Source organism: Hirundo rustica, chromosome 21, assembly GCF_015227805.2.
Source record: "Hirundo rustica isolate bHirRus1 chromosome 21, bHirRus1.pri.v3, whole genome shotgun sequence".
Lineage (NCBI taxonomy): Eukaryota > Metazoa > Chordata > Aves > Passeriformes > Hirundinidae > Hirundo > Hirundo rustica.
In genome coordinates, this window is record NC_053470.1 from 5768231 (window position 1) to 5793031 (window position 24801).

Sequence of the window (24801 nt, forward strand, 5' to 3'; positions counted from 1 at the left end):
ATAGTGATCACCACTTGGTGAATGTATAAATAGAATAAAAGCAATATTGAAGCAAATAAATGACCTCTGACACAAAGAACGGACTGCATTTCATATTACTTTACTTAACTGCCCCCTCCTTCCCCCACCAAACAGAAGCTTTATTGACAAAATGTGCTCTGGTGATTTAGTCCGTAGACTTAAAGAATGTGCAACTCCGGGAAAAACTGAATTATGGATTCCATTTGTCAGATGAGGAATGGCATGTAATAACTTAATGAACTAGAAGCTTATTAGTTGTAAAAGAGAGAAGGCGTTGTCTATCAATCTCTTTTATTTTTTTTAACTCAGAAATGTTCAGGTGGGTAAGCATCAAAACCCATTCCACATTTATTATCTCATGAATACCAATATGTGCCGGAATCTCAACGAGCTACAAAAATATAGCTCAGCCTCTAGTTTAATGTGCATTTTATTAGTCAGTTTTGGAGGCTCTGTTTGAAACCCAAACCATTAGAATACGTGCTCACAGATTCGGCCAGCAAAGAATTTCACTTGCACACAATTCAGCTACCCTGAATTCATCCAAACTGTGGGGTGGAAGAAATTCAGACACAGTGGGGTGAAAGAAATTCAAACACAGTGACAGTGACAACTGTGTTTCAATAGCTATTTATTGCTCTATGGACACATAAATACAAAAGAACAGTAAGATAACAACTTTAACAAGAAACTTGTAGAGAAACCAGCCTGGTATAAGATGGAAGAATCGAATTCTTGGCTGTTAAAGAAGTTTTTTCTGCTTTGAAATGTGCACAAATTTACCTCACCTACACTTTCCTGTGGATCTATTTATTCTGCACAATTGAGTGACATTTGGATGGTGATATGTATGTGTGAATATGCACAAAAATTACAACAGTAATGAAGTTTAAAATCCATTAGATGCTTCTCCCACTCTTAGCTGATATCACGCCTTAAAAATACGCTGTAACAAATAGGAATTAGCCCTAAATAAATGCACAGAACACATGTGAAGGTACCAAAAATGGCAGAAAGCAGGAAATTCAAAGTTCAAGCCAATGCATATGAAGGTATATGTAGAACAAAGCAGTCAGGTTCTAATCTGTTAGCCCCAGTATTTCATGTACTGCATAGATCCCCGGGTAATTGCAATTTTAACCCTGCACAAGATCGATCTGTTTGCTTTGATTTTCTTTTCCAGAAATAAAAAATAAACAAGGAAAGAAAATCTGCATTAATTTATACCTTTAGTAGGCTCCTGTGGGTGAGCTTTTTTGGTTTATGGGTTTGCTGGGGGTTTTTTTTGTGCGTCCAGTCTTGCAGCAGATGTCTTACCTACAGCAGGCTGTTTAGAAGAGCAGTCACTGCCATTTCACTCCATCAGGTAACAGCACACTATTGACATATCAGACCAATTTAATACACTTGTTTTCTTTATCCATTCACATCTCATCTCAAAGGTCCCCGGCGCAGCGGGATTTGGAACTATTTTGCGCCGAGCACAATCGAAGGGCCTGTAATCCAATAATTTGATTTTCTTGCTGGAGAGAACAGGAGAGAGGGCAAGGCATCTTCCTCTTGCTCCAGCAAGTGAGCTGCAGGCCTGCATTAGGCTGGAAGTTTCCTGTGTAAAACATACCCCAAGGGCAACAGAAGGCCACTTAAACACAGCTTGGAGGGCATCTCTGGAACATGGCTGTGGCACGCTGGCTTTCTGCCCAGGAGTGAATTCCAACCATTAGCATCGAACACTCATCCTGAAGCTCTCAAAGGGAAATTAAATGCCATCTATCAAAGGAATAAACAATAATAAAGTAGCGCAAGTAAATTAAAAAAAAAAAAAGAAATTGAAGTCGTTTATACTGTGGATCATCTGTTCTGGGTTGCTGTTCCAGGCTGGTCGCCTCAGATTATCTTTCAGCTTATTTTTTCACTTTGTACATGTAAAATACACAAATTGAGTTTATTCATGCTCTATGCTACTCGTTACTAAAAAGAAAAAATAGTTGTAAATAATGCTTGCTTTTCCTATGTAAATAATTTTGTTTCCTCCTGCTAGTCATAGGCTGAGTCTATATGAGTTGTGCCTAAACAAGAATACAAAAAACGGTTAAACATGGAAAAATGTACCTTTAGATACCTCAGCTGGAACTGCACATTCTGGCTTAGGCAGTCAAGGAAAATTTCAGCAGGCTTCAGAATTTGGAAAGCTGTGAATTTAAAGTAAATTCACCTGTTAAAAGTGCTCAAAGCAAAAATAAAAATTTAAAAAAAAATACCACAGTAGTTTGGGACAGAATTTAAAAGGGAAATTTTCAATAAGCAGAATTTAATTATCTAACTGAAATTTTTGCTACAGTGTCCTGGCTAAAACTTCACTTTTTGTGAGAAACAAAAAAAAAAAAAAAAAAAAACCCAAAACCAAAAAAGCAACTCTGGGAAACAATTATGCTTTGTGTGAATCACAGCTATTACAGCCATAAATTCAGCCTTGTGCTGAGATGGGGCAGTATTGCAAAGGAGAGCAAAGGGAAATATCTCACTTACTGAATATTAGTCTCATTTCCTAAAACAAGTTGACTCTTCCCAGGAACTTCTTTCCCAACATTTCCTTAGGGCACGAAATAATTGGCTATTAACCAGTGTGCTCTTGACCCAAAGAATGGAGCAGAAAACATGCAGGACTTGTCTGGATTACTAGAAGAAAGAAAAGAGAAATTAGAGTAGATACACACTGCCTGAGCCCGTGGCTCTCTTCATTTTGCTCGTCGGGACTGGAGGCATTTACCTGCATTTATGGCAGAGCAAAAGACCTGAGGAAAAGAGCAGGCAGGAGAGAGGGGAAGGGAAACTAGAACAGCACAACCTTCTCCATTCTCAGATTTATTTCCCCCTGCCTGCTTGCCCTGCATTTAGTGTGGGGCTGGGAAAAAGGAAGGCTGCCAGCTCCATAGCATCATATCGCCTGAAGCATAAAGGGCAGCCTGTCTCAGCCCGAGGCAGCAGAGGACTTATGGAAAAGCACACTAAGAGGAAAAAAATAAAAAAAACACAGCAAAATCTTACTTATCATAAATCCTGTGCACAGGGCTCTGAACAAGTGATAGTTCCTTTTTTCCCCCCTTGTTCGTGGGATCACCTGTGACCCAGCAAAGCTTCCGAGGTCCCCTGGGCGCTGCCCCGAGCACCCCACGGGAGGAATGGCTGAGACCACGGCACGTGGGGACAGTTCCCATGGCCTGCAAGGATGAAAAACAAGTCTTTAGTATGCACCAGGCAGAGCCAAGGGCTGAGCCTGCTGCTAATGAGCGCTGCTCTGAGGGCACAGGTCACGGTTCTGTAAATTCCGTGCTCCGGGTGCACCTGAGAACAGCACACCAGCAGGCAGCGGCGCTCACACACCTGGCAGCACAACCAGAGTGCTGGGGCAGGAGCGTGAGCCGCTGAGAAAGCCTCTGCCCCTCGATGTCAGCTGCTTCAGAGGGGCTGTGCAGGTAAAGAATTCCTTCTGGGGCTGGTTGACCTCTGTTGCACCTGCCCTGCTGGACAGGAGGGTCTGCACAGGAGGGTCTGGACAGGGGGCAAAGTTCACCTTTGCTGAAGGTCCAAGCTGGTTCAGGGTGGCTCACAGTGACCCCCAGTGAGTGCCTGTACACTGCAGGGGATGCACAGGAGGCTTTTACCTGAATTTGTAGTAGAGCAATGTAGACAAAGGTTCAGGGATGGGCTGTGACCTCGCTGGAATCACAGCAGGGTGGGGCACGAGGCTGTGGGAAGGGAGGGCAGTGGTCAGCTGCCATGAGCGCTGCCATGGATGGATCCAGCTCTTCAGGAAGTGCAGGACAGGACACGGAGGGTGAAGAGATTCCTTGGATGTGAGATGTCGGTGCCTTGGGGCAGGTGACGAGCCAGCTGACAGCAGGTCAGGACCAGAGGCAGCCCATGGTGGGTGACACTGTGGTCAGTGTCTCTGACCAGGACGAAGAAGATGAAGCAAAAAACTGAAAGCATCATCACGCTCACAGGACATCAAGGCTCAGAGCACTGGAGGCACAGCGAGTGTTGTTAATGAAGCAGCAGAACACACACACACCACAGAATGCTCCTGGTGGACCCCAGCTTGGCTCTATCTACCTCAAACAGTGGCTCTCATCCTCTGCATGACCATTCTTCTGCCCTTCAGAGGATGGTGAGCACTACTTGTGCAGACCTCCCCAGCAGAATCAGTTTCCTCATTGTCTTACACCCCACCAGAATGTTCTGCAGCAGAAAGTTCCAGTCCCCCCCAGCCTGATCAGTGTTTGATGCCCTGAAGGTGTAGCACATGCAGGCAAAGTGCATTGGCTCCAAATTTAGAGAAAAACTTCCTTTGCATATGGGTGAAAAGGGAGATTTTCGGCATAGGAAGTTGTGTGTGTCCATACACCTGGTTTAAATAAAGCTCCCCCATGATTCCAGGTTAGATTTCACTCTGCTGCAAAAGCCTTCACCTGCCTTATATCCCAAAGTGTCTGAATAGCAAGAAAGGGATTTGCAAAACGTTGCTGACTACTGTAAAAGGAGGAATAGTACCCCAAGCACCGTGCTTCCCCGTTCCTACACCTCTGTGGCAGGAGTTCCTCTGGGGTTTTTTTGCAGTCGGAGTTCCCTGTATCACAGAATATTGCCTGCAGAACCAGCTTTGCCACAGCTTATAAACAGTTTTACAATATCTTACGGTGGTGGAGAGATTCCACAGCAATCAGAAAATCCTATAGTATGTTCTAGGGATGTGGGACAGTTTCAAGAGAATTTGAGGGAGGAGTGTTAATATATTGGGAAGAGCTTATAACTTCAAACACAAATTAGGACACTTAATTTTTCTTTAAACCCTATGCCCAGCTGTTCAGACACACACACCTATGTAATACCCTTACACACACCTATGTAATACCAGTGCCCTGCTTATTCTGTATTTCAGTAACTTAAACACATGGCAAATTCCCTCATGCTGCAAATTTATCTTCATTGAGCTATCTTTTGATCTTGGGCATTAACTCTGATCAGCACTAAGGCAGAGACAGTCTATCCAATTAGCAGGTGACAGCCTCAGAACCTCGGGACGCAGCACCTCTGTTCCACTGCCTTCCAGGAGATTTGCCCTCAGCAAACACATTCGATGAACCCAGCCACGGTATTTGTCTGCCTGCCTCAGCTGGTCTGCTCAGATGGCATTTTGCCAGTTAGCAAGGTAAAATACTGCTTTCCGGAGGTGCCAGAAAAGGGCGGCTTTAGGTGCTTTTTACAGGGCTTGCTAAGGTCTGTTAATGCAGCTTTCTTCTGACTCTAAGCAATCACATGAAGCATCTTGACTTCCTTTGCATAAAAAGCAACTCGTTATCAGACACTCCCCTGTATGGAATCCAAACAACAAACAACTAATCCGTTTTCCAACATCTGTAAAAAACAAATTGTCCTTCAAAGGAGATTGGGTTTGTGCTTTTGCGTGCTGCTACCAATGCCATCAAGGAAACTCTTTCACTAGGTAGTTACACTTGGAGCAGTGATCACCCCATTCTGTGGTTTCCCTGCTCAGGGCAAGGGCCTTCTGAGCCATGGTCAAGGTTCCTGAGCAGAGATACCAAATGTAGTTCTGCACTGAATGTCAAATAAACCAAACACTTTTTTTTGTTGGCAATTCCAAAGCCACAGAGGGAATCCGCGACTCAGCTCCCATTAAAATTCACCAGTTAATTGTGAGCACGCCTACCTCAGTGCTCTGTGCCTCCAGTTGATCTGTTTGTGGCTGTTTGTGTCCACTGATTCCTGCTTGCTTTGCCACCGCAGCACCCCAAAGCCACGAGAGCAGGAATGCCAAGACTGGAGACTGTTCCGCACGCTGGCTGAAATCAGCGACTCTCCAGATGTTCTGGGATGCCTGAAGACAAATGAGGCTGTATGGAAGAGCTCTTGGGTGACAGCAGGCGTGAAATGCCTCAGTGTATTTCCTAAGAGTGGCACACAGCTGGGAAGGACAAGTCAAACTCCAAGATCCAGTAATGGTCCCAGTGATTTCTGAAGCTAAACTTGACTGACTGTGCGGTTTCATTCACGCTGCACCTCCAGTGGGTCATTGGTGCTGAACCCACTGGGTGGTCATGTGAATAGAGATCTGAAACATCAAGAAAAATGCAGGGACCTGTGTTCTCACAGTAGTTTCTACTTGCTTGCCTTTTCCCAGTTTGGAATCACCACACTGTAGCTTTGAGGGGAGTTTGGGGGGTTCAGTCATGACAGAAGAGTGAAATCTCCAAACCAGGCTCTGAAACTGGAGTCAACCCCCCTTTTCTTCAGCATTCCCACAGCACTTCCTCCTCTGAGCCTCTTCCCGTCTGACTGCTATTTTTTATTAATATTTTTTGGTGTGACATGATTGATCAGAAGCCTGTCTCGCAGGTCTCTGTTCATTCTAACTCTTCCCAAGAATTTTAAATTCAGTACAGCAGATACAAAAGCAAGAGCCAGAGCTAAGATGAGAAGAAAGAGATCATAAGAACAGAAGAAAAGAATCAAGAAGAAAATCCTGCAATCCATGGAGAACATTTCGTGACTGAAGTGTGTTGTACAGCAACAGCAAAAAAGTCACAGAAAACTTCTTTAATCTAACAAGGAGCAAGGAACACCATTAGAATGAGAAGAGCCATGTTATTATGCTGAAATTACAGGGCCTTTCTTGAGCGTGCTCAAACCCCCTCCTGCCTGGATTATTGCTAAGGGTTAAGAGAACTGAATTTTTGCTGGAAATAACTGAGAACCCAGCTATTTTCTGAAGGAGTGTGGGAGAAAGGGCTGGAAGTGAACTCAGCACAAGGAAACCTGGAATGGGGAGGGAGGACTACAAATACAAATTTACTCCCCTGTAAAATCAATTCATCCAAAATTGAGTGAAAGAACAAGATGATATCGCCCTCCTCCCTCCTACAACACATTCCATTCTTCAAGTATATTGACACTGAAGGGTAAGCATGATAAATAGCTCTATTTTCAGTAACAAAAAGAAGAAAGTTATGAGACTGACTCCAGCCAAGAGTTTTCTCCTGCCTCGAACCTTGAATGGTCTTCTACAAGGAGATTTTCTATGTGGCAGTGTTAGGCAGCCTTTGGAAACCCTCTTTGGGGGCACAGAGGGGATGTTTTTTTGCTGGCCCACAGGCAGGTCACTTAATTATTGTTGTCATATCGATACAGAAACATGTTTTCATGCAGCCGAAATCAACCCTCAAAGGACAGTTCAAAAGGAGAGTATTTACCTTTCTGGATCCGCAGATTCATAAATGGGAACCTGAAAATAAAATAAAATAAAATAAAATAAAAAAAGGGTTTTGTAACTTCCACCCCCACCAAAGTTTAGGGCATGATCATTTTTGCATGGTCATGCCCTAAACTATTTGTTCCTTTATTTTCCAAACAGAGTAGCCAACTGAAAACCAAATTCGCATTTAGTGCTTAAACAGTGAATAGTGTTAGCAGTCAGTTAAACAAAAATAAAGATTAACTGTAAAACTCACATTAATATATAGTAATATCTGACGCCTAAATTTTAACAAAATGTGCAACACTACTCTCATTTTATTTAAAATGGAAATTAGAATCTGTCTATCAAAATGGCTTTTAATAAACTCAAAAGGACACAAAATGTAAAAAAGTGTATCTGAATATGTCAGCAAAGATGAAGGTAATTAAAAAGGGTTTTTTTAAAAAATAGTAGAAAAAATATAGAGAAAACAAATCCAGTTAATTCTTTTCAGGACATAATTAACCTTAAAAACAGAGTCCCCAGCCTTTCCCATGGATTTCAGTGCAAGGAGAATGTCCCTTGTTACAAACTATAGGTCTGATTTAATGGGGTTTTGATTGAGGATAAAGGCAGAAGAGTCAGTCTGTGGTACCCTCTCTTTGCACTGAAAAGTGTCCAATTCCAAATGCACTGAGCTCAGCCATCCCAATTAACGTGTCAGCTGCTATTCAGCATGAGCAAAGATAGCACAAAGGATGCAAAAGAATCAGCCATTACAGCACATTTACAAAGGCAGCACAGCAACTGATGTTGGTTAGGGGACAGAGAAGCAAAACATCTGTTATTTAAACAAAAATATGAAATACTTACGTGTATATATCTGCACACACACATATCACAAAACAAAATGGTATAAAAAGGAGTAAAAGCCCTTTGCTCTCTCTAGGACACTCTCACGAATCTTTGTATGGACATAAGTGGAACTCCAGCTGAAGCTGCAGTATCTCGATGTTGGAACAGTGTCTTCTTGTTGCAAATAAAAAGTGTTAAAAATGAATGCCCAAAGACCTTTTTTTTTTTTTTTTTTTTTTTTTTTTTTTTTTTTTTTTTTGCAGGCATCTAGATCAACTCATCAGGTATGCAGAGCACACACACCCCCTGATCTTACGCTGCTGTCAGCCTGCCAAAACCCCTCGTGGCTCTGGAGGAATTTCTGTGCTGAGATCAGGATCCCACTGGGTCATTCCCTGCAGTGGTGCCTGGCACAGATCTGCCACTGCCATCTCTGGGGGTTCTGCCTCAGCGCTCGTGGCACTCTGCTACATCCAGGTTAAAGCACCTGAAACTTCCTCCTTTCCCACATCCCTACTAGTTACTATATTTTTTAACAGGGAGGATGAAAGTGACGGAGAGAATTCCCTGCCAAAGGTTATCTCCAGTTCCTGGTGTGTGTCCTTCTGCTGCCACATCCAATAAATCCTTAACACTGCTCCAGGCAGGCTTCCCTGGGACTGCTCCTGTGGGGCAGGCGTGAATACCTGCTGTAAAAGGGAGGACAAGCTGGGCTGGCACCACAGCCCCATGTGGACATGGTCAGCCTTCAAATGCTTGTGAAATGATCTCCCAGCCTCGGCCTTCCAGGGCTATTGCTCCCAAGAATTAAAGAGACACAGCCACTGTGCTCAGCAAGAGCAAAGCTCACCCAGAGCCGTGAAAATCCCCCAAAACCCCCCGTGCTGGTTTGAAGTGTCCCATAGAAAAGCCAGGGATGCTCTGCTCCTCTCAGCCTCCCTGAAGAGCTCCAGTGCTGGTGCTGGGGCTCACTGAAGGAGCCACTCTGGGGGTTTGGATTACTGTGCTCACTTAGAAGGAGCTTCAGCCACTTCTGCGAGCCCACGTGGATCAAAATTACAGCAGAGGCCGCGGTGTAATGTGGGGGCAATTTCTGCCTCCTCTTATCTGGCAGGAAACTCATCCCCAAAAGCTAACACAAGACAATCATAAAGTCCTTCATAAGCTCTTGAAGATCCACCTCAATTTCCTCTGCAACAGCTGGTGTGGGTTTACAACAAGTGATAATAAACTGGTACACAGCCCATGCTCTTGTTACTGGCACAGTGATGGACTTTGCGTCCTTTTCAACATTGTGAAGCCAGATGACCCAGGCTAGCAGCAAGAGGATGCCACCATGAAGCATAATTGTTTTACAGCCCCTATTTAATTTTTGGAAAATCAAAATTTATGGCAATCACTAAAGCAGATTGATTAAACCCTAACCGTAAACACACGATGCAACAGAAGTTGTTTTGCTGTCATCCCAAGGAAGCATCTATTTGCAAAGTACGTGGCAACATCAAAGAGCTCTCTATTGATTAAACTTTGAAAATAAAATTGCACCACTTATCATATGCTGTTTGCAAAAATGCCAATCATTATAATACTCACATAAGCATACTGCGTCTTCCCCCTGAACTCGTTAAATTTATTACTGAGACTCTATCCCGAGCTGCCTACATGTGGAAAAAATATCATTCAGATAAGGCATTAACATTTATAACCAGTATTTAAAGCTGTGCATGGTGTCATCTCAGATGATAAGGGTCTTGTCAGCGTTTCCAGTATAAGCCTCGTTTCAGAGAATGGAAGAAGGGAGGGAGTGGCAACCTTGCATTTCAGCAAGTTTAGGTGACACCAACAAGAAGCCCGGCATACAAGTCGTCAATCTAATTGTACCTGTCTTTTGGAGACAGCTGCACCTTTATGCCCACACTGAGTTCAAAAAAACAGCGAAATTCTCAACGCATGGTTGTGAGCTACCTGGCAAGCGCTGTCATTCTGCTCGTGCATACAGCATCCCACACGGTTATAATTCTAGATCTAAGCCTTCATATTACAAAAGCTCTTAAACAATGGAACAAAAATGATATGACCCCTCCTCACAGTTATACTGGCACCCTAGAGGAGAAAGAAAGAGATAAGCAAAGCAACTAACAATACAACAATGAGGGCTGGTTCATGACTCATGTTATCAGATGTCCCCTCAGTACCAAAATACTAATGCTGAATACAAATTTGAAAGGATAAAAAAATAACAACTAAAAATCTTTTTTTTTTGGAGTGAGAAACTCATAGGTGCAATGCATGTGCCATGAGCCCGATTCTGCTACAGCGTGATTTGCTGAATGACACCTGTTAGCTGCTGATGTTTAAGTATTCTGCCAAAAGAAAAGATAATTTGGGTATTTGTATTAGTACAAAAAAAGTTAACAAAAGACAAAAGTAGTTGTTGTAAGGCAAGAGAGGTTTCTGAAAGATGCATCCCTAAAAAGGAAGGTACTGAAGTGCTTTTACTTGAGATGATCTGGACCACCGGACATAAGTAAATCCATGCAAAGGAGGGACCTCAGCTTCCTAAAATTCTAAGTGCATCAGTAACACCAGCTAGAAACAATAAAGCCAAGCACCTCTGTCCTCAAAATCAACAATATCTCTAATCAGAAACCTCAAATGCTTACCAGTGTAGCGGCTGTAAAGCAAAAAACACCCTGAGCAAATATGTGTGCAAATGGATTTTCCAGATTCCAGGCCACAGTTATTACCGAGGCTGACTGAGCTGTCCTCTTCTCCTCCCAGCTTTACTTGCTGCTCAGGCACACAGTGGACATAAAAATCTCCTGCTGTGCAAAGGGTTTTATTGCTTTACAGGAAGAAAGACTAATAGATGGTAAAAAAGAGGCCATATAAAGGATGGGCAGTTGTTAAAAGTTCTGTGCTTTGGAAATGCCACAAGAGCTACGGAATGCATGCACACACTTCATATCGAGGCCAGAGCCGCTCCACTTCCCATGGAACCTCATGGGCTGGAAAGGCACCACACAAAGAGCAGGGTCCCTGCAGTGCAGCAGTTGGGCGCACGCTCATCCAGCGAGTATTCCACAGGTTCGGGTGTCCCCTGCCACCCCCTGGCACCTAGGCTGGAAAGCAGGTGACTAAATACCTTCAGCATCCAGAGCTGGACGACTGCAGTACAGCAGAGGTACTATTCTTACTGGAATACTGATACATGGGATCACTGATTCCTTCCCTTCCTCTTGCCCTTCCCGTCAGTGTGCGTGTTTGGCGTATTTCTGGAATGAGCCTATCAAGGCAGAGATGGTTCTGAGGACAGCCAGGAAACAACTCCAAAGGCAGGTAAACAGCGATGTTAAAAATGTTGACATCAAGCAGATTTAAACACCATCAGAGTTTGACCACTGTAGAGTTTGACCAATGACACAGGAGATTGTGAGAATGCCTATTTCCTACCCAAGCACCTCCATCTCACCATAAAATGTTGTACTAGACACTCAGGATTTGTGTGCTTGTGTGTAACTCCCCAGGGCAGAAGTCAGCTGGAATCCTGGCCCCATGAAGCCAGAGGGAGATCTGTGTGTGGCTGAAGCCTAGGTCAGGATTTTATGTATATTTATGTTGTGTTCTGTGCAATAACAACTCAGGGGAGCTACTTCAGATGCCAAATAACTGTTAAGGTTTCTGTGGAATTTGAAACACTTCTTAAGTGATTCTCCCCGACAAATTAATGCAGCCACCATTCTCACAAGTTCTAATTGTCTCATCAATTTCTTTTCATGCCACTTGCAGTTATACATCATGCTTCAAAGTCAGCATGTGTACAACCAGCCTCCACAAGACAAACATTACAGGGTATTTTTCAGGTAAATTATTACTGCTCAGAGACAGAGAAGTTTCTGGCTAGAGTGATGTGGAAAAGACTGCAGAGAAGCAGGGAATGTTTTTCTCTGCTCAAAAATTGAAGCATTTAATTCTCAGAGAATTAACTTTTTCATCCTTGGGAAAACTTGTGGGTCAAGATAAAGGCAGTTTAATAAAGCAAAGTGACGGGCTGCTCGTGGAAGCAAAGGGAAACAAAAGATTTATTCCCAGCAGGTGCTGTCCCCCCACTTCCTGGGATGTGTGTCCTTATTTGTGGTGGCTCCAGAAAACAAACATCCTTGTAACAAATGTCATCCTCTCCTTCTCTTAGCTTCTAGTGCTGAGCGGATGGTCTGGGGTATCCCAGCTGGGGTCAGCTGCCCTGGCTGTGTGCTTGTCCCCAAGACCAGAGCCTCCTCCTCCTCCTCCTCCTCCCCAGCCCACCAGTGAGGGGAGGATGTTGGAGAGACAGCCCTGAAGCTGTGGGAACACTGCTCAGCAGCAGCCAAACCCCTCACAGTGGTGAATTATCCACGAATTATCCATGAATTCCGCACTCCCTCCTGGCTGCCGGTGCCCAGCCCAGCACTGAAATGAGGGAAATGAGCTCCAGCTCAGCCAGGCTGAAATCTCCCATCCTCAGCCCCTTATCCACTAAAGAAGTGGGAATCTAAAATCCCTCACAGCAGCACCTTCCAGCAGATCTGGCTCCCAACCTTTGTGAAGGTGGGGGGACCTTGACTGCCAGCCAGACGTGCACACACCCTGTGCACACGCAGAATCCCGTTCCTCTTAGAAACCAAGGTGAAAAACAAAAGCCAGGTGAAAAACAAAAGCCAGTGATTACCCAGTGGGCAACCGTTCACAAACATCTCATGGAATGAACTTAATGGAAGGAATTTTTGGGGGCACTTGGGGTCTGAAAAAATGCTGTTTTCTTTTCTACTCATCTCACCTTTTTTTTTTTTCCTTTTTTTTCTGAAGAGAAACCAGAACTATGTGACCTCTGTGCATAATGACAACTCGATGACACAGCTCTCATTCTGAATGTGGAATATGAAATGCTCACCGTGAACTGCTCAAAAATAATCCCCAGGCCATGATTATTCATAGAAATTATTTGGTGAGTAATTTCAATTAAATAAATTCAAGGAATCAAGAAAAATAGGCTAAACTAATAGAATGCATTATTTATGATGAATAATTCATTTGGAGGAACTTTCTCCCACTATTGCAGAAAGCCATAGGGCACTGAAGTCTCACTTAAGCCCTGTTTTGAGGTCTTAATTGGGGGCTTTCATGATGAATCACTCTAGGCTGGCCCTCTGCCCAGGACTGAATTTCACCCATTGCTCCTGCTCCTCACATATTTCTAGATATGCCATTAGCACAGTGGAATCTGTATTCTTTCAACTTCACTGCCATAAAAATAATGAGAGGGAGAGGTTTCATTATGTTTCTTTTACTACTAAAAACTAGAGGGAAGAAACTTCTCACATCAGCTCACCAGACATTCAACAGTGAACGTTCATCATGCTCATACAACAACTGCATTATGCAAATATGAGCCCCCTGTCCACTGAAGGAAGGCAAGAAGACACAATAATTTAAACAAGGCTCTCCAAATCACAAAAACCACTTGTGTGTACTTGTGCTTGCATGATGGGTCATTTCTAGTTAAAAAACATTCACGGCATATAAAACATGGATTATGACTCTGAGGAAATCTGAAAAATTGTGCTTGTAAAGGGTAGTGGTAGAAATTAATGTAGACACACATCTGGGGCACAATAAATCATAGATCCATTGTGGTTTTAAAGATGGGAAAATAAAACCCCACACTTCTCTTTTCTTCTTCTTTTTTTTTTTTTTTATTTCGTTCTTGTTGCTCGGCAATGCCAGCACAGAATATCTACCATCAGGAAGATTCATCTCGTTGTTGCTATCAGAGAAAAGACCCATTGACACGATGAAACAAAGCACTTCCAAAAATATTTAAACCACTCAATAAAACCTAAGTGCAGGCTTTGAAGCTGAGCATTTGTTCAAAGATCTGCTCCAAATCCCACTGAAATCAGTCAGAGTCCTTCTCTGACACCAAAGGGCTTTGGATCAGACTTACTACTCTCCTGAATAGGATGAAGACATCCATAAATATTAATTGACTCGCAGTGCTTTGCTGGGCCCTGTGATAAAAGGTGTGAGTGTAGCAGGGGAGTGGATATTTGCTTTTCTAGGCAAGAAAGAAAGAAAAAAAAAACTGGGCTAAATCTAAACTAATGATCAGTTCTTAATTGCAGTGGTGAGTCTGTCAGTATCCCCAAAGCACGGGCTGCCAGGGATGCTCTCTGACAGACAGCTTCTCTATCACATTTCCTGCTGAAACCAATATTACTGCCATTGTAACACACTGAATTCTCTCCTTAAGACAGTCAGGATTAATGATACAAAAAATCAGAAACTGGTAGCTCTGCTGCTGCAGTTTGTACCACCAGGGTAGAATCTGATATAAAACAGATTACCCCAGATATATTGAAACAAATCGTGACCGAGTATCCTTGCAAAAAAAAAAAATAAAAATTATGTTGCAGTTAGATAACGGGTCTCAAAAATTGGCCAAGGTCTGAGTCCTTGCAGGAAGCAAAAACTGAGGGAAGAGTTAGAAAGCACGCTGATTTTAAGTCATAGCTCATTAAATCTTTCCATTTATACAATAGGTAGCCATGAAGTGTCAGTGCACAGCACTCTGAAGTAGGCCAGCTCTCCATATGCTTGCATGGGTGGGAGAAATGGAGCTAAAAATTGCAGCTGGAAACCAGAGAAACCCCTCCCAGCTGAGGGCACAGGCAACCCCTGACTGCCAGCACAGGGAAACTCAGCAGGCACCAGCCAGCCTGGAGTGCCCCTCTGCCCTCAGCTGGCTCATCCAGCAGCTCTCCTTCCACCGAGGCTCCATCCCAAAGGTCTCCTTCCCTCCTTCCCTCCCTCCCTCCCTCCCTCCTCTGCCTCTCTCGGCACGTGTGGCTCCATCCAGCTGCTGCTGGGCAGCCCCGGGGGCAGGGATGGACACCGGGCACGGTCTGCCTGCTCCTTCCTCCCTGCCTCTCCTGCCCACCCTCCTTCACCACCCCCTGCTCCTCCCTTGCCCAAAGAAAGTGGAAGCCAGAGACTCCTGCTTCACCCTGTCCCATACAGCACTTCCCAGTGCTGCTGGATGAGATAAAACCGTGGGTTACAACAGTATTTTGCATATTAGCTGCTAAATCTGGAAACTGTTTATTTCCTTAAGAATTCCTTTTAAGTGAGGCCCAAAAATCCACTTTACAGTATAGGAAAGGCACCCAAAAATGGCATAGTTATGGAAGTAGAATGTCTCCAGCTACAAAGAGACACACACATACACAAGAATACAAGGTACTTGCTGGAGAGCAGAGATGATTATCTCAGAACCCTAAAAGCCTCCATGGAGCAGGCATCTCAAAAGCAGTTCAGGATTACGGGATGAGGAACATATGAGATCAGTAAATACCTAAATTTAGAAATTCCCATTGTTTAACTGCACCAGCCATCACGTTGCGTTCACAGAAATCAATATTGGCTCCTACTTATACTATGTGAATAAACCCTTCTCTACTTGCCAGCAGCATCCAGGCTACCTTAATAGATTCTAATGATCAGTAAAACTCGTATCCTGCCCTCCATCCAATTGAGTTTTTGCTTTGTTTCTTGCTGCCTTCATTTCTTTATTCCATAAGGCTTGGTGGATATGCTCTTTCCTTCCCTTATATACGGAGAAGCAAAGCCAGAAAAACCTCTAGGTAAAGATGTGTAAGTTTAGCATCCACCTGCAGATACAACGTGGAGAAAGAAAATCATCTCCACATTTTTTCCAGACTTTTCCTGCTCCTTGATATTTACTCTCCCAGAAGGACAACAGCATGATGTGCACTAGGCAGGAAGGGTAATGATCTGTGCCAAGTTTTATGTGCTTATGCTTCCTGCTGTGGCCTGGCTTTATTTTCCCCTGCCAGCAGACAGATAAAGTGGTGGCTTCAGGAGCGAGCCGGAGCCCAGAGCTGTGCTGGTGTGTGTGGAGCAGCACAGACCATTTTGAAGCAGGTTAAGGCTGGCACCAGGCAAGAATTCAGCTCATACTTGCTCTGCAGCAGTCTGGGAGTGTCCCCATGGGAGACAGGTTGGGGATAATTAAGAGTTCTTAAGCCAGCAGACAAGGATATTACAAGGATAAACATTTCAAACTGAAGACTGTTAGATGCAGAGCTGTAAAAAAAGCCCTTTTTTTTTTTTTTTTTTTTTTTTTTTAACCTGTGGAGAATGAAGCCTATTGGTTTACCAAACCAATTTACTGAACTCGATGGCAGATTTTCACCATAGGCAGTTGTTAAAATATGCCTGGATAAGTTATTGGGTTCCATTTTTTTTTTTTTTTTTTCTTTTTCCTATGAACTATGATCTCGTTTGAACAGGAATTAATTCCACTTTAGCTGATGGCTTGGGTTATGCAAGACCCAAAAGCCACAATGGTTCTATTTAGCCTCATAATCTATGAATCTGTACTCAGTCCTCATAACTTTGCACCAAAAGGAACATGAGGGAACAGAGCTAAATATTTGGGACCTCCACAATGCTTAAAATCAGGCATAACCTTGAGTTTCCCCAAGCCTTTGTGGGCTGCTGTACCAACCTGCCTCCTGGCCTTCCATCCCTGGAGGCTCCCAGATAGTCACAGGCTGGAAATGCTCCTGCATTCAACATATAAAATAAAAAAAGGCTGTAAAACAGGCGGAGGAAAAAAAGCTGTTCTTTTATACTCTGGTTTTAATTGAAGGGATTATAAAACACTTCAGGCGTGCTGAGAAATCAGGGCTTTGTTCCTAAATAAAAAGCTGAAGCTATTATATATATATATATTTTTTTTTTTTTTTTTAAATCCTTGTTCCTCCTCCTCCAACCACGGTTATTATATGCATGCATTTGCAGTGTAATAGAATCAGTATCATCTCTGTGTCTTATTGCTGTTGCAATCCCCTAACATGCTGTTCCCTCCATCCCACATGAATCTGGTAATTACTGCTGAGGCACGCCACGCGTACGCTCTCCCTTCCACGGCAGCAGCAGCAGTGCCACAAACACATTTCCTCCCTATCAGTAAACACAGGAGAGTGGGACAGTGCAGCTCCAGGACGTGGTCCTTGCTCACCAGAAAGCTGCACCTGGCTGGAACTCGTGGGCATAAAACAAACAGGAGCTGTGAGATGAGGGGAAAGTGCTTTGGATTGAGTTTTTCATCGCTGTGAGAGCCGGCAGTGCTGGGCTGGGCTGCTCAGGTGAGATGTGGTGAAGGGAGGTTACAGCAGCCCCTGTGTGGTGCCAGTGTGGGCCAGGTGTGTGTGTGAATATGCTCCCTTCTGAAAACAATAAAACAACAACAAAAAAAATCAGCCTGGGTCTCCTTGTACCCTCTCTTTTTAGGCTCATGCCCCCAGAGTGTGTTAGAGCTGAAAAAAGGATTTGCAACAGCCTGTAACTAGTCCAATTTTGCTCCCCAAACACAATATCCTCATGTTTAGAGCAGGAAACAAGCAAAAAATCTCCCAGAATGATAATCTGGCTGCTAATGTATTAGTGTTGTAGAGCAGCAGATATACAACACGCATCTTTCCTGATCTGAGCAATTTTTGCTCCTGAATTCAGCTGGATAAGGAGAGACAGAATGGAGCAGCCCTGAGTGCATTTCAGAATCCCAACCTGCTTGAAATTCACACAGCACCACACCAAGAGCGTGCTCCAGTGTGGGATGCTCCCGCTCTTGTCACAGCCTCTCCAAGTTTCAGACAGGGAAGCTGCAACTGCTTCAATCCCAAGCTCCAACTCCAGCACTATTCCTGTCCAGGAGCACTGCAAAGGCATCTGTGCTGGCTGCTGCAGGATGTTACCTTTTCCAGCCTCAGGAGAGAGATAAGAATAGACAGTAGAATTTCTGCTGCTCCTAAAATGTGGGCTCTGATACACAACGGCTAAAGAACACCACGAGATGACAGCACCACTTTTGCCAATTCCAAGAACTCTTTTGGCAGCAAACCTTTACATTCTAGAGACTGAGTAAAGTGAGTATAGTAGCCTATAAGATTCTGGCAATAATGCACCCTGCCCTGCTAGCACTTTAAGAATTCCCTGTCGAGTGCCTTTTTGTCCCCTCCCCGCAGTGTGAACCCAAAGTTTTACCTTCAGACAGAGCTCAGCAGCAGCCATCCCTTCCCATCACACAGATGTGTGCCCAGAGCACGGAGCTCAAACAAAGTCACGAGAACCCAGACCCAACACCTTGTTCTTTTTCAAGGCAGCCGAACGCTACAGCACAACATTTCGGTGGGGCAGTGGGGCTAACCCAGCCCGGGAATGATGGTGTTGGACGCGGTTAAATCTGGTGCTCAGTACTCGGGCTGCAGGGATCGAGGCTGGGAGCTGCCCCTGCCTAACCCGGTCTGACGGCAGGTGTTGAACTTCCCTGAACGTGTACGGCACCAGAGTGCCGGGCACAGCTCGGCACGGCGGTTTGGGAAGGAGGCTGCTCCGGGCGGGGCGGGGGATCCGCGCTGATGGCAGCACCGCTGCTCCGAGAGGCAGAGTGTGCAATGTGAGCGATGCGATGTGCGGTGTGCGGTGTGCGATGTGAGATATGCGGTGCGTGATGTGGAGTGTGTGATGTGCGGTGTGAGATGTGCGGTGTGAGATGTGCGGTGTGCAGTGTGGGATATGCGGTGTACAATGTGCGATGTGCGATGTGCGGTGTGCGGTGTGAGATGTGCGGTGTGCGGTGTGAGATGTGCAGTGTGTGATGTGCAGTGCGGGGTGCATGATGTGCGGTGTGCGATGTGGGGTGTGCGGTGTGAGATGTGCAGTGTGTGATATGCGGTGTACAATGTGCGATGTGCGGTGTGCGGTGTGAGGTGTGCGGTGTGTGATGTGCGGTGTGAGGTGTGCGGTGTACAATGTGCGGTGTGCGGTGTGCGGTGTGTGATGTGCGATGTGCAGTGTGCGGTGTGCGGTGTGCGCGCCCGTGCGGCGTGTGCGGAGGATGTGTGCGGGCCGTGCGCGTCTCTGTGCGGTGGGTGCGCGTGTGTGCGCGGTGCGTGCGCGCCTGCCGGCCGGCTGCCTCCCAACAGGCTGCTTCACTTGCTCTCTCAGGGCGCGGATTCAGGGACTCGGGGCCAAGATTTCTCCGGACCCAGGTAAATCCGCTCGTTACCTTATTCCCCTTCCCGGCTCCGAGTGCCCGCGCTGTCCTGCAGGTGCTGTCAGAGCGCTCCCGCGAAGAGCAGCCGAGCCAGGAGCGGAGCCGGCTGCCAGAGCCGCGCAGGGAGGAGGGGGGAACGGGGACGGGGACCGGGACAGGGGGGCTGGGAAAAACGTGTCCCCCCCGCCCCCGGCTGACGTCAGCGCGGCTCCGAGCGGGGCACCCGGCAAAAGCGGAGCGGCGCGCACAGCTCCGCGCACAGCTCCGCACACAGCCGCGCACACAGCACCGCACAGCCGCGCCCGGGAGGGGACGGGACGGGGACGGGACGGGGACGGGACGGCGGTGCCCCGCTGGGCTCCTGCTGAGCCGTGAGCGGGCGATGCCGCTCGCCGCCGGGCTCCTGGCTCCCGGGGCGCGGCGGCTCTCGGCCACTGCCCGCACTGCCCCCTCGGGAGCCCCGAGAGCAGGTAGGAGAGCGGGGGGCCCGGGAGGGTTTGCCGGGTTTGCCGTCGGCCCTCGTGCCCCCCGGTTGGAGATGCCGGCAGGCACCGGCAGCCGGGCGCGCCCCGGCCCCGGACGGGCAGCGGGGTCGGGTTGGCGGTGCCGGCGGCCGCCGGGGGATCGAGCGGAGGGAGGGGGATCGGGAGGAGAGCCCAGCGCTAGGGAGCGGGGTTCGGGGAGCTCCCGCACGGGGCTTCCCCCGCAGCAGCTCCGCAGGCGCTTGCCGAGAGGAGAAGGAGGGAGGAGGAGAAGGAGGAGGGGGGGGATTCCAGAGGAGTTTGGAAGTCGCTGCCTTGCAGCTCCCCTTCCCCCGCAGCCTTCCGACCTGCTTTCGCTCTCGCCGTGCAGCCTCTGTGAACCCCGCCGTGTTCACTGGGGATTTCTTCTTTCTCTCCTCACCTGTCTCAAAAGGTTTGACTGTAGGTACCAAAGCGGGGACCGACGGCGCATAAAGATGCTGAAGGGTGCTTGGTTGCTCAGTTTGTTAACAGTGGCTGGGATCTCGTGGACAGAGAGTCGCAAACCTGCCAAAGACATTTGCAGCAAGAGCCGCTGCCCTTGCGAGGAGAAGGAGAACGTGCTGAACATTAATTGTGAAAACAAGGGATTTACAACCGTCAGCCTCCTCCTGCCGCCCCCGTCCAAGATCTATCAGCTGTTTCTCAATGGGAACGCACTGACCCGCCTGTTCCCCAATGAGTTCGTCAACTATTCCAACGCCGTGACCCTGCACCTGGGCAACAACGACATGCAGGAGATCCGCACGGGCGCCTTCAGCGGCCTCCGCACCCTCAAGAGGCTGCACCTCAACAACAACAAGCTGGAAGTGCTGAAGGAAGACACCTTCCTGGGCTTGGAGAGTCTGGAGTACCTGCAGGCCGATTACAATTACATCAGTGCCATCGAGGCGGGGGCGTTCAGCAAGCTGAACAAGCTCAAGGTGCTGATCCTCAATGACAACCTCCTGCTGTCCCTGCCCAGCAATGTCTTCCGCTTTGTGCTCCTCACTCACCTGGACCTGCGGGGGAACAGGCTGAAGATGATGCCTTTTGCTGGCGTGCTGGAGCACATTGGAGGCATCATGGAGATCCAGCTGGAGGAAAACCCTTGGAACTGCACCTGCGACTTGCTGCCACTCAAGGCCTGGCTGGACACCATCACCGTGTTTGTGGGTGAGATAGTCTGTGAAACCCCCTTCAGGCTCCACGGGAAAGACGTGACCCAGCTCACCAGGCAAGATCTCTGCCCTAGGAAAAGCTCCAGCGATTCAAGCCAGAGGGAAAAGCACCCTGTCCTCTCAGACCCGCACATCTCGAGGCTATCGCCCACAGCCAACTCTGCCATCAATCCCACCAGGGCCCCAAAAGCCAGCCAGCCACCCAAAACTAGGAACCGCCCCACCCCCCGTGTCTCTGTGTCAAAAGACAGACAAATATTTGGACCTATCATGGTTTACCAGACCAAGTCTCCTGTGCCCATCACCTGCCCAGCTGGCTGCATCTGTACGTCCCAGAGCTCAGATAATGGCCTGAACGTTAACTGCCAGGAGAAAAAGATAAGCAACATCTCCGATCTCCACCCCAGGCCAACCAGTCCAAAGAAACTCTACCTGACCAGTAACTATCTGCAGGTCATTTACAGAACCGACCTGGCAGAGTACAGCTCTCTGGATTTGCTACACCTGGGGAATAACAGAATTGCCGTGATACAAGAAGGTGCCTTTACAAACCTCACAAGTTTACGCAGGCTTTATCTTAATGGCAACTACCTTGAGGTTCTGTACCGCTCCATGTTTGAAGGGCTGCACAGCCTGCAGTACCTCTACCTAGAGTACAATGTCATCAAGGAGATCCTGCCACGCACATTTGATGCTCTGAGTAATCTTCATCTGCTGTTTCTCAATAACAACCTGCTCAGATCCTTGCCTGATAATGTCTTTGGAGGCACTTCCCTCACCAGGCTCAACCTTAGAAACAACCACTTCTCACACCTGCCTGTGAGAGGAGTCTTGGACCAGCTCTCGGCTCTGATTCAGATAGACCTCCAGGAGAACCCTTGGGACTGCACGTGTGACATCCTGGGGCTGAGGAACTGGATAGAGAAGGTCACTGACCAGAACAACCAGCAGTCCAATCCCCCCGTGGTTATCAATGAAGTCATCTGCGAGTCTCCCACCAAGCACTCTGGAGAGCATCTGAAATTTCTGAGCAAAGAAGCCATATGCCCAGAGAACCCCAACCTGGCAGATTCTTCTGTCCTCTCCATGAACCAGAACACAGATACCCCCCACCTCGGTGTCTCGCCCAGCTCCTACCCAGAATTACACACTGAAGTCCCGCTCTCCGTCCTAATCCTAGGCTTGCTGGTTGTGTTTATTTTGTCAGTTTGTTTTGGGGCAGGTCTGTTTGTCTTCGTGCTGAAGCGCCGGAAGGGGGTGCAGAGCATGCCCAGCAGTGCCAACAACGTAGATATTAGCTCATTTCAGCTCCAGTATGGGTCTTACAACACCGAGACCCACGATAAAACTGAAGGACATGTTTATAACTACATCCCCCCTCCTGTTGGACAGATGTGCCAAAACCCAATCTACATGCAGAAGGAAGGGGACCCAGTTGCCTATTACAGGAATCTCCATGAGTTTAGCTACAGCAGCCTCGACCACAAAAAAGAAGACCCCACCGGTCTTGCATTTACCATCAGTGCAGCTGAATTACTGGAAAAGCAGTCCTCACCAAGGGAACCAGAGCTGCTGTATCAAAATATTGCAGAAAGGGTCAAGGAACTCCCCACCGGGGGATTAGTTCATTATAACTTTTGTACCTTACCCAAAAGGCAGTTTGCCCCTTCATATGAATCCAGACGCCAAAACCAGGACAGGATAAATAAAACTGTTTTATATGGAACTCCCAGGAAATATTTTGCAGAACAGTCTAAACCTGAGCATCCTTTACTCCAAGGAAAGCTACAAACAGAACCAGACTACCTCGAAGTTCTGGAAAAACAAACTGCAATCAGTCAGCTGTGAGGGGGGAGGTGGGAGACAAAAGGAAATTTTTTTTTTAAATGAGCTCAGCATCACATTTCTTTGGGTCTGAACTCAGTACTGCTGTCATCTGTCGCATCCCCAACATTTCCACTTTTTTTAAATCAGAGAAGGAGTGAGAGAGAAAAGGAACCCTTGCAGCACAGCAGGGATGTGGTGTTGCTTTTACAACGTTCCCTTTAAGTTATTTCTACGTCTCTCTCCTTTTGACCCTTCTCTAGGAACTGTCATTGCAAATGTATCTTTCTGTAATGGATCTTGCATAATTCTTTTTGATTTTGAAAGAAATGAGGAAGGGGTTCTTTGGGGTTTCTGTTGTTTTTTTTTTCCTTTTCATTTCAAAATGGAAACTTAATGTATTATGTAGAAGATCTCCAAAGATCTTTTTTTTTTTTTTTTTTTTCTTTTTTTCCTGGACTGTGACTTTCTTTTGTAAATAATAATATACAGTACTGCTGTTTCAATTACCAACTATAGCCACTGGGCGTCACTTTTTTGTGTTAAAGTGCCTTTGCACTTTAAGTACATTATTACTTAATTGTTGCTCTTAGCTTTGATAAATTGAACCTATTTTAATGTGTTGTATTTTTGAAATTAAAAAAAAAATTGTAAAATAGATCTATATGTCAGCTGCATTAAATCAGAAGGTTTGATTTATAGGAAAGCTGCCCTTCTTTAAATGACTCTAGTTCTAGGACCTTACAGACTCAAATGTAAATTATTGGGGTATTTTTTTCCCTCTAGGTTTGTTTAGAGTGACTCACTGATATCAACTGGAAGGATTTAGCAATGGACTAGAGGTTATCAAATGCCTCAGCCGGGAATAACAGCTCATTAATAAAAGATGTTTAACACAATGTCATAGTGAACTGAACAATTAATGTCCTCCTTAATACATTGCATTGCAGCTCTAACACAGTAATGTTCAATGGCTTAAGATTATTTTCATACTTAACAGAACATTACTCATAATATTCTATACATTGGATTAGGTATTTTTATACATTTGGTGACAGAGTTTATATTTGTAACTTTCTGGACTGAAATTAACAGGTCCTCTTCCTGCCAGATACATATTTGTAATTTTTATTTTTTTTCATAAGCAGGGACACCAGCAGGGGTCATCCCACACCTCATTAAATTTATTAACATACAGGCAAATGAACCAATGCCAAAGGTAAAATTTGAACCCTGGAGTCCTCCAAATCAAGGTAGCTGAGATCAGTACGTGCATCCCACTAACTTTTGGTAGTCTGAATCATATCTATGTGCTTTTTGTCTCCAAAGCAGAAGTAATACTGCAACAATTCTCATCTGTTAAAGAAAACTACCATTAAGTTCACTGTCTTGAATTTTATAAAATGTTTCAAGTGAACTGAATCCCATTCTCAACACTGGTTTTCTTAAGCCCATCAGTGAACAAATGCAGTGAGTCTTCTCCCTTCCCATTAACTCAGGCCTGTTTTGCTTCAAGCTTTGTGTTATCACCTTCAATTTACTTTTCCTTCATGGGGAATGTTGAAACCATTTTTATTAACAAGCATACAGTCAAACTTTATTAAGCCTTATTAGCTTCTAAATAATTTTTAGATGCAAACATTATTGTGCAATTTAAACAAACAGTCCTTATTTACAACAAAAACAGTTTTGTTTTGTCTGTTCTAAATCCTTATGCAACTGGGATGGTGATCTGCATATAAAGTAGGCCAGGCTTTTCAATTCCTTATTAAAGCAATTGATGGGGTCTGAAAGAAGCACACTGTTTCCTTTTCATAAATAGGTTACTGCACATAATAATCCTTTATTATCATGCAGAGATTGAAGTGGCCTCTGCTGACTGATTTTTAGAACTTTACTATAGTTAATCATACAGTATCTACAACTTGGAGAAAATTTCAGCAGTAGCATTTAAGCTATAAATAACTGCAATCAATGTTGTTCTAATCAGGACTTTGCCAAAAGGAAGTTGTTTTGTATTTAAGAGCTAAAGAGGTTTTGCAAGTG

At 45.7% G+C, this 24801-nt stretch overlaps 1 protein-coding gene and 1 long non-coding RNA gene across 7 annotated transcripts; one reads left to right on the forward strand and one right to left on the reverse strand.

Moving 5' to 3' along the window:
• Positions 1–547: 547 nt before the first annotated feature.
• On the reverse strand, positions 548–19364 carry LOC120762146 (uncharacterized). 5 transcript variants are annotated; one of them, XR_005703840.1, is made up of 8 exons: positions 19263–19364; positions 16698–16755; positions 7293–7324; positions 3687–5920; positions 3070–3242; positions 2551–2700; positions 2134–2213; positions 548–1791 (listed from the first exon to the last, which is right to left on the reverse strand). It is a non-coding gene; the product is annotated as an uncharacterized LOC120762146 (long non-coding RNA). The 5 variants fall into 5 exon arrangements; XR_005703837.1 differs by lacking the exon at positions 16698–16755 and having other exon boundaries at positions 3687–6509; positions 19263–19354; XR_005703839.1 differs by lacking the exon at positions 16698–16755 and having other exon boundaries at positions 19263–19344.
• Positions 19180–23654, forward strand: SLITRK2 (SLIT and NTRK like family member 2). 2 transcript variants are annotated; one of them, XM_040084239.1, is made up of 2 exons: positions 19180–19245; positions 20166–23654. In XM_040084239.1, the coding sequence occupies exon 2, from the start codon at positions 20209–20211 to the stop codon at positions 22777–22779; it is 2571 nt and encodes an 856-aa protein (XP_039940173.1). In that variant the 5' UTR covers positions 19180–19245; positions 20166–20208; the 3' UTR covers positions 22780–23654. The 2 variants fall into 2 exon arrangements, with proteins under 2 accessions (XP_039940173.1, XP_039940172.1); XM_040084238.1 differs by lacking the exon at positions 19180–19245 and adding an exon at positions 19598–19720.
• Positions 23655–24801: the final 1147 nt, after the last annotated feature.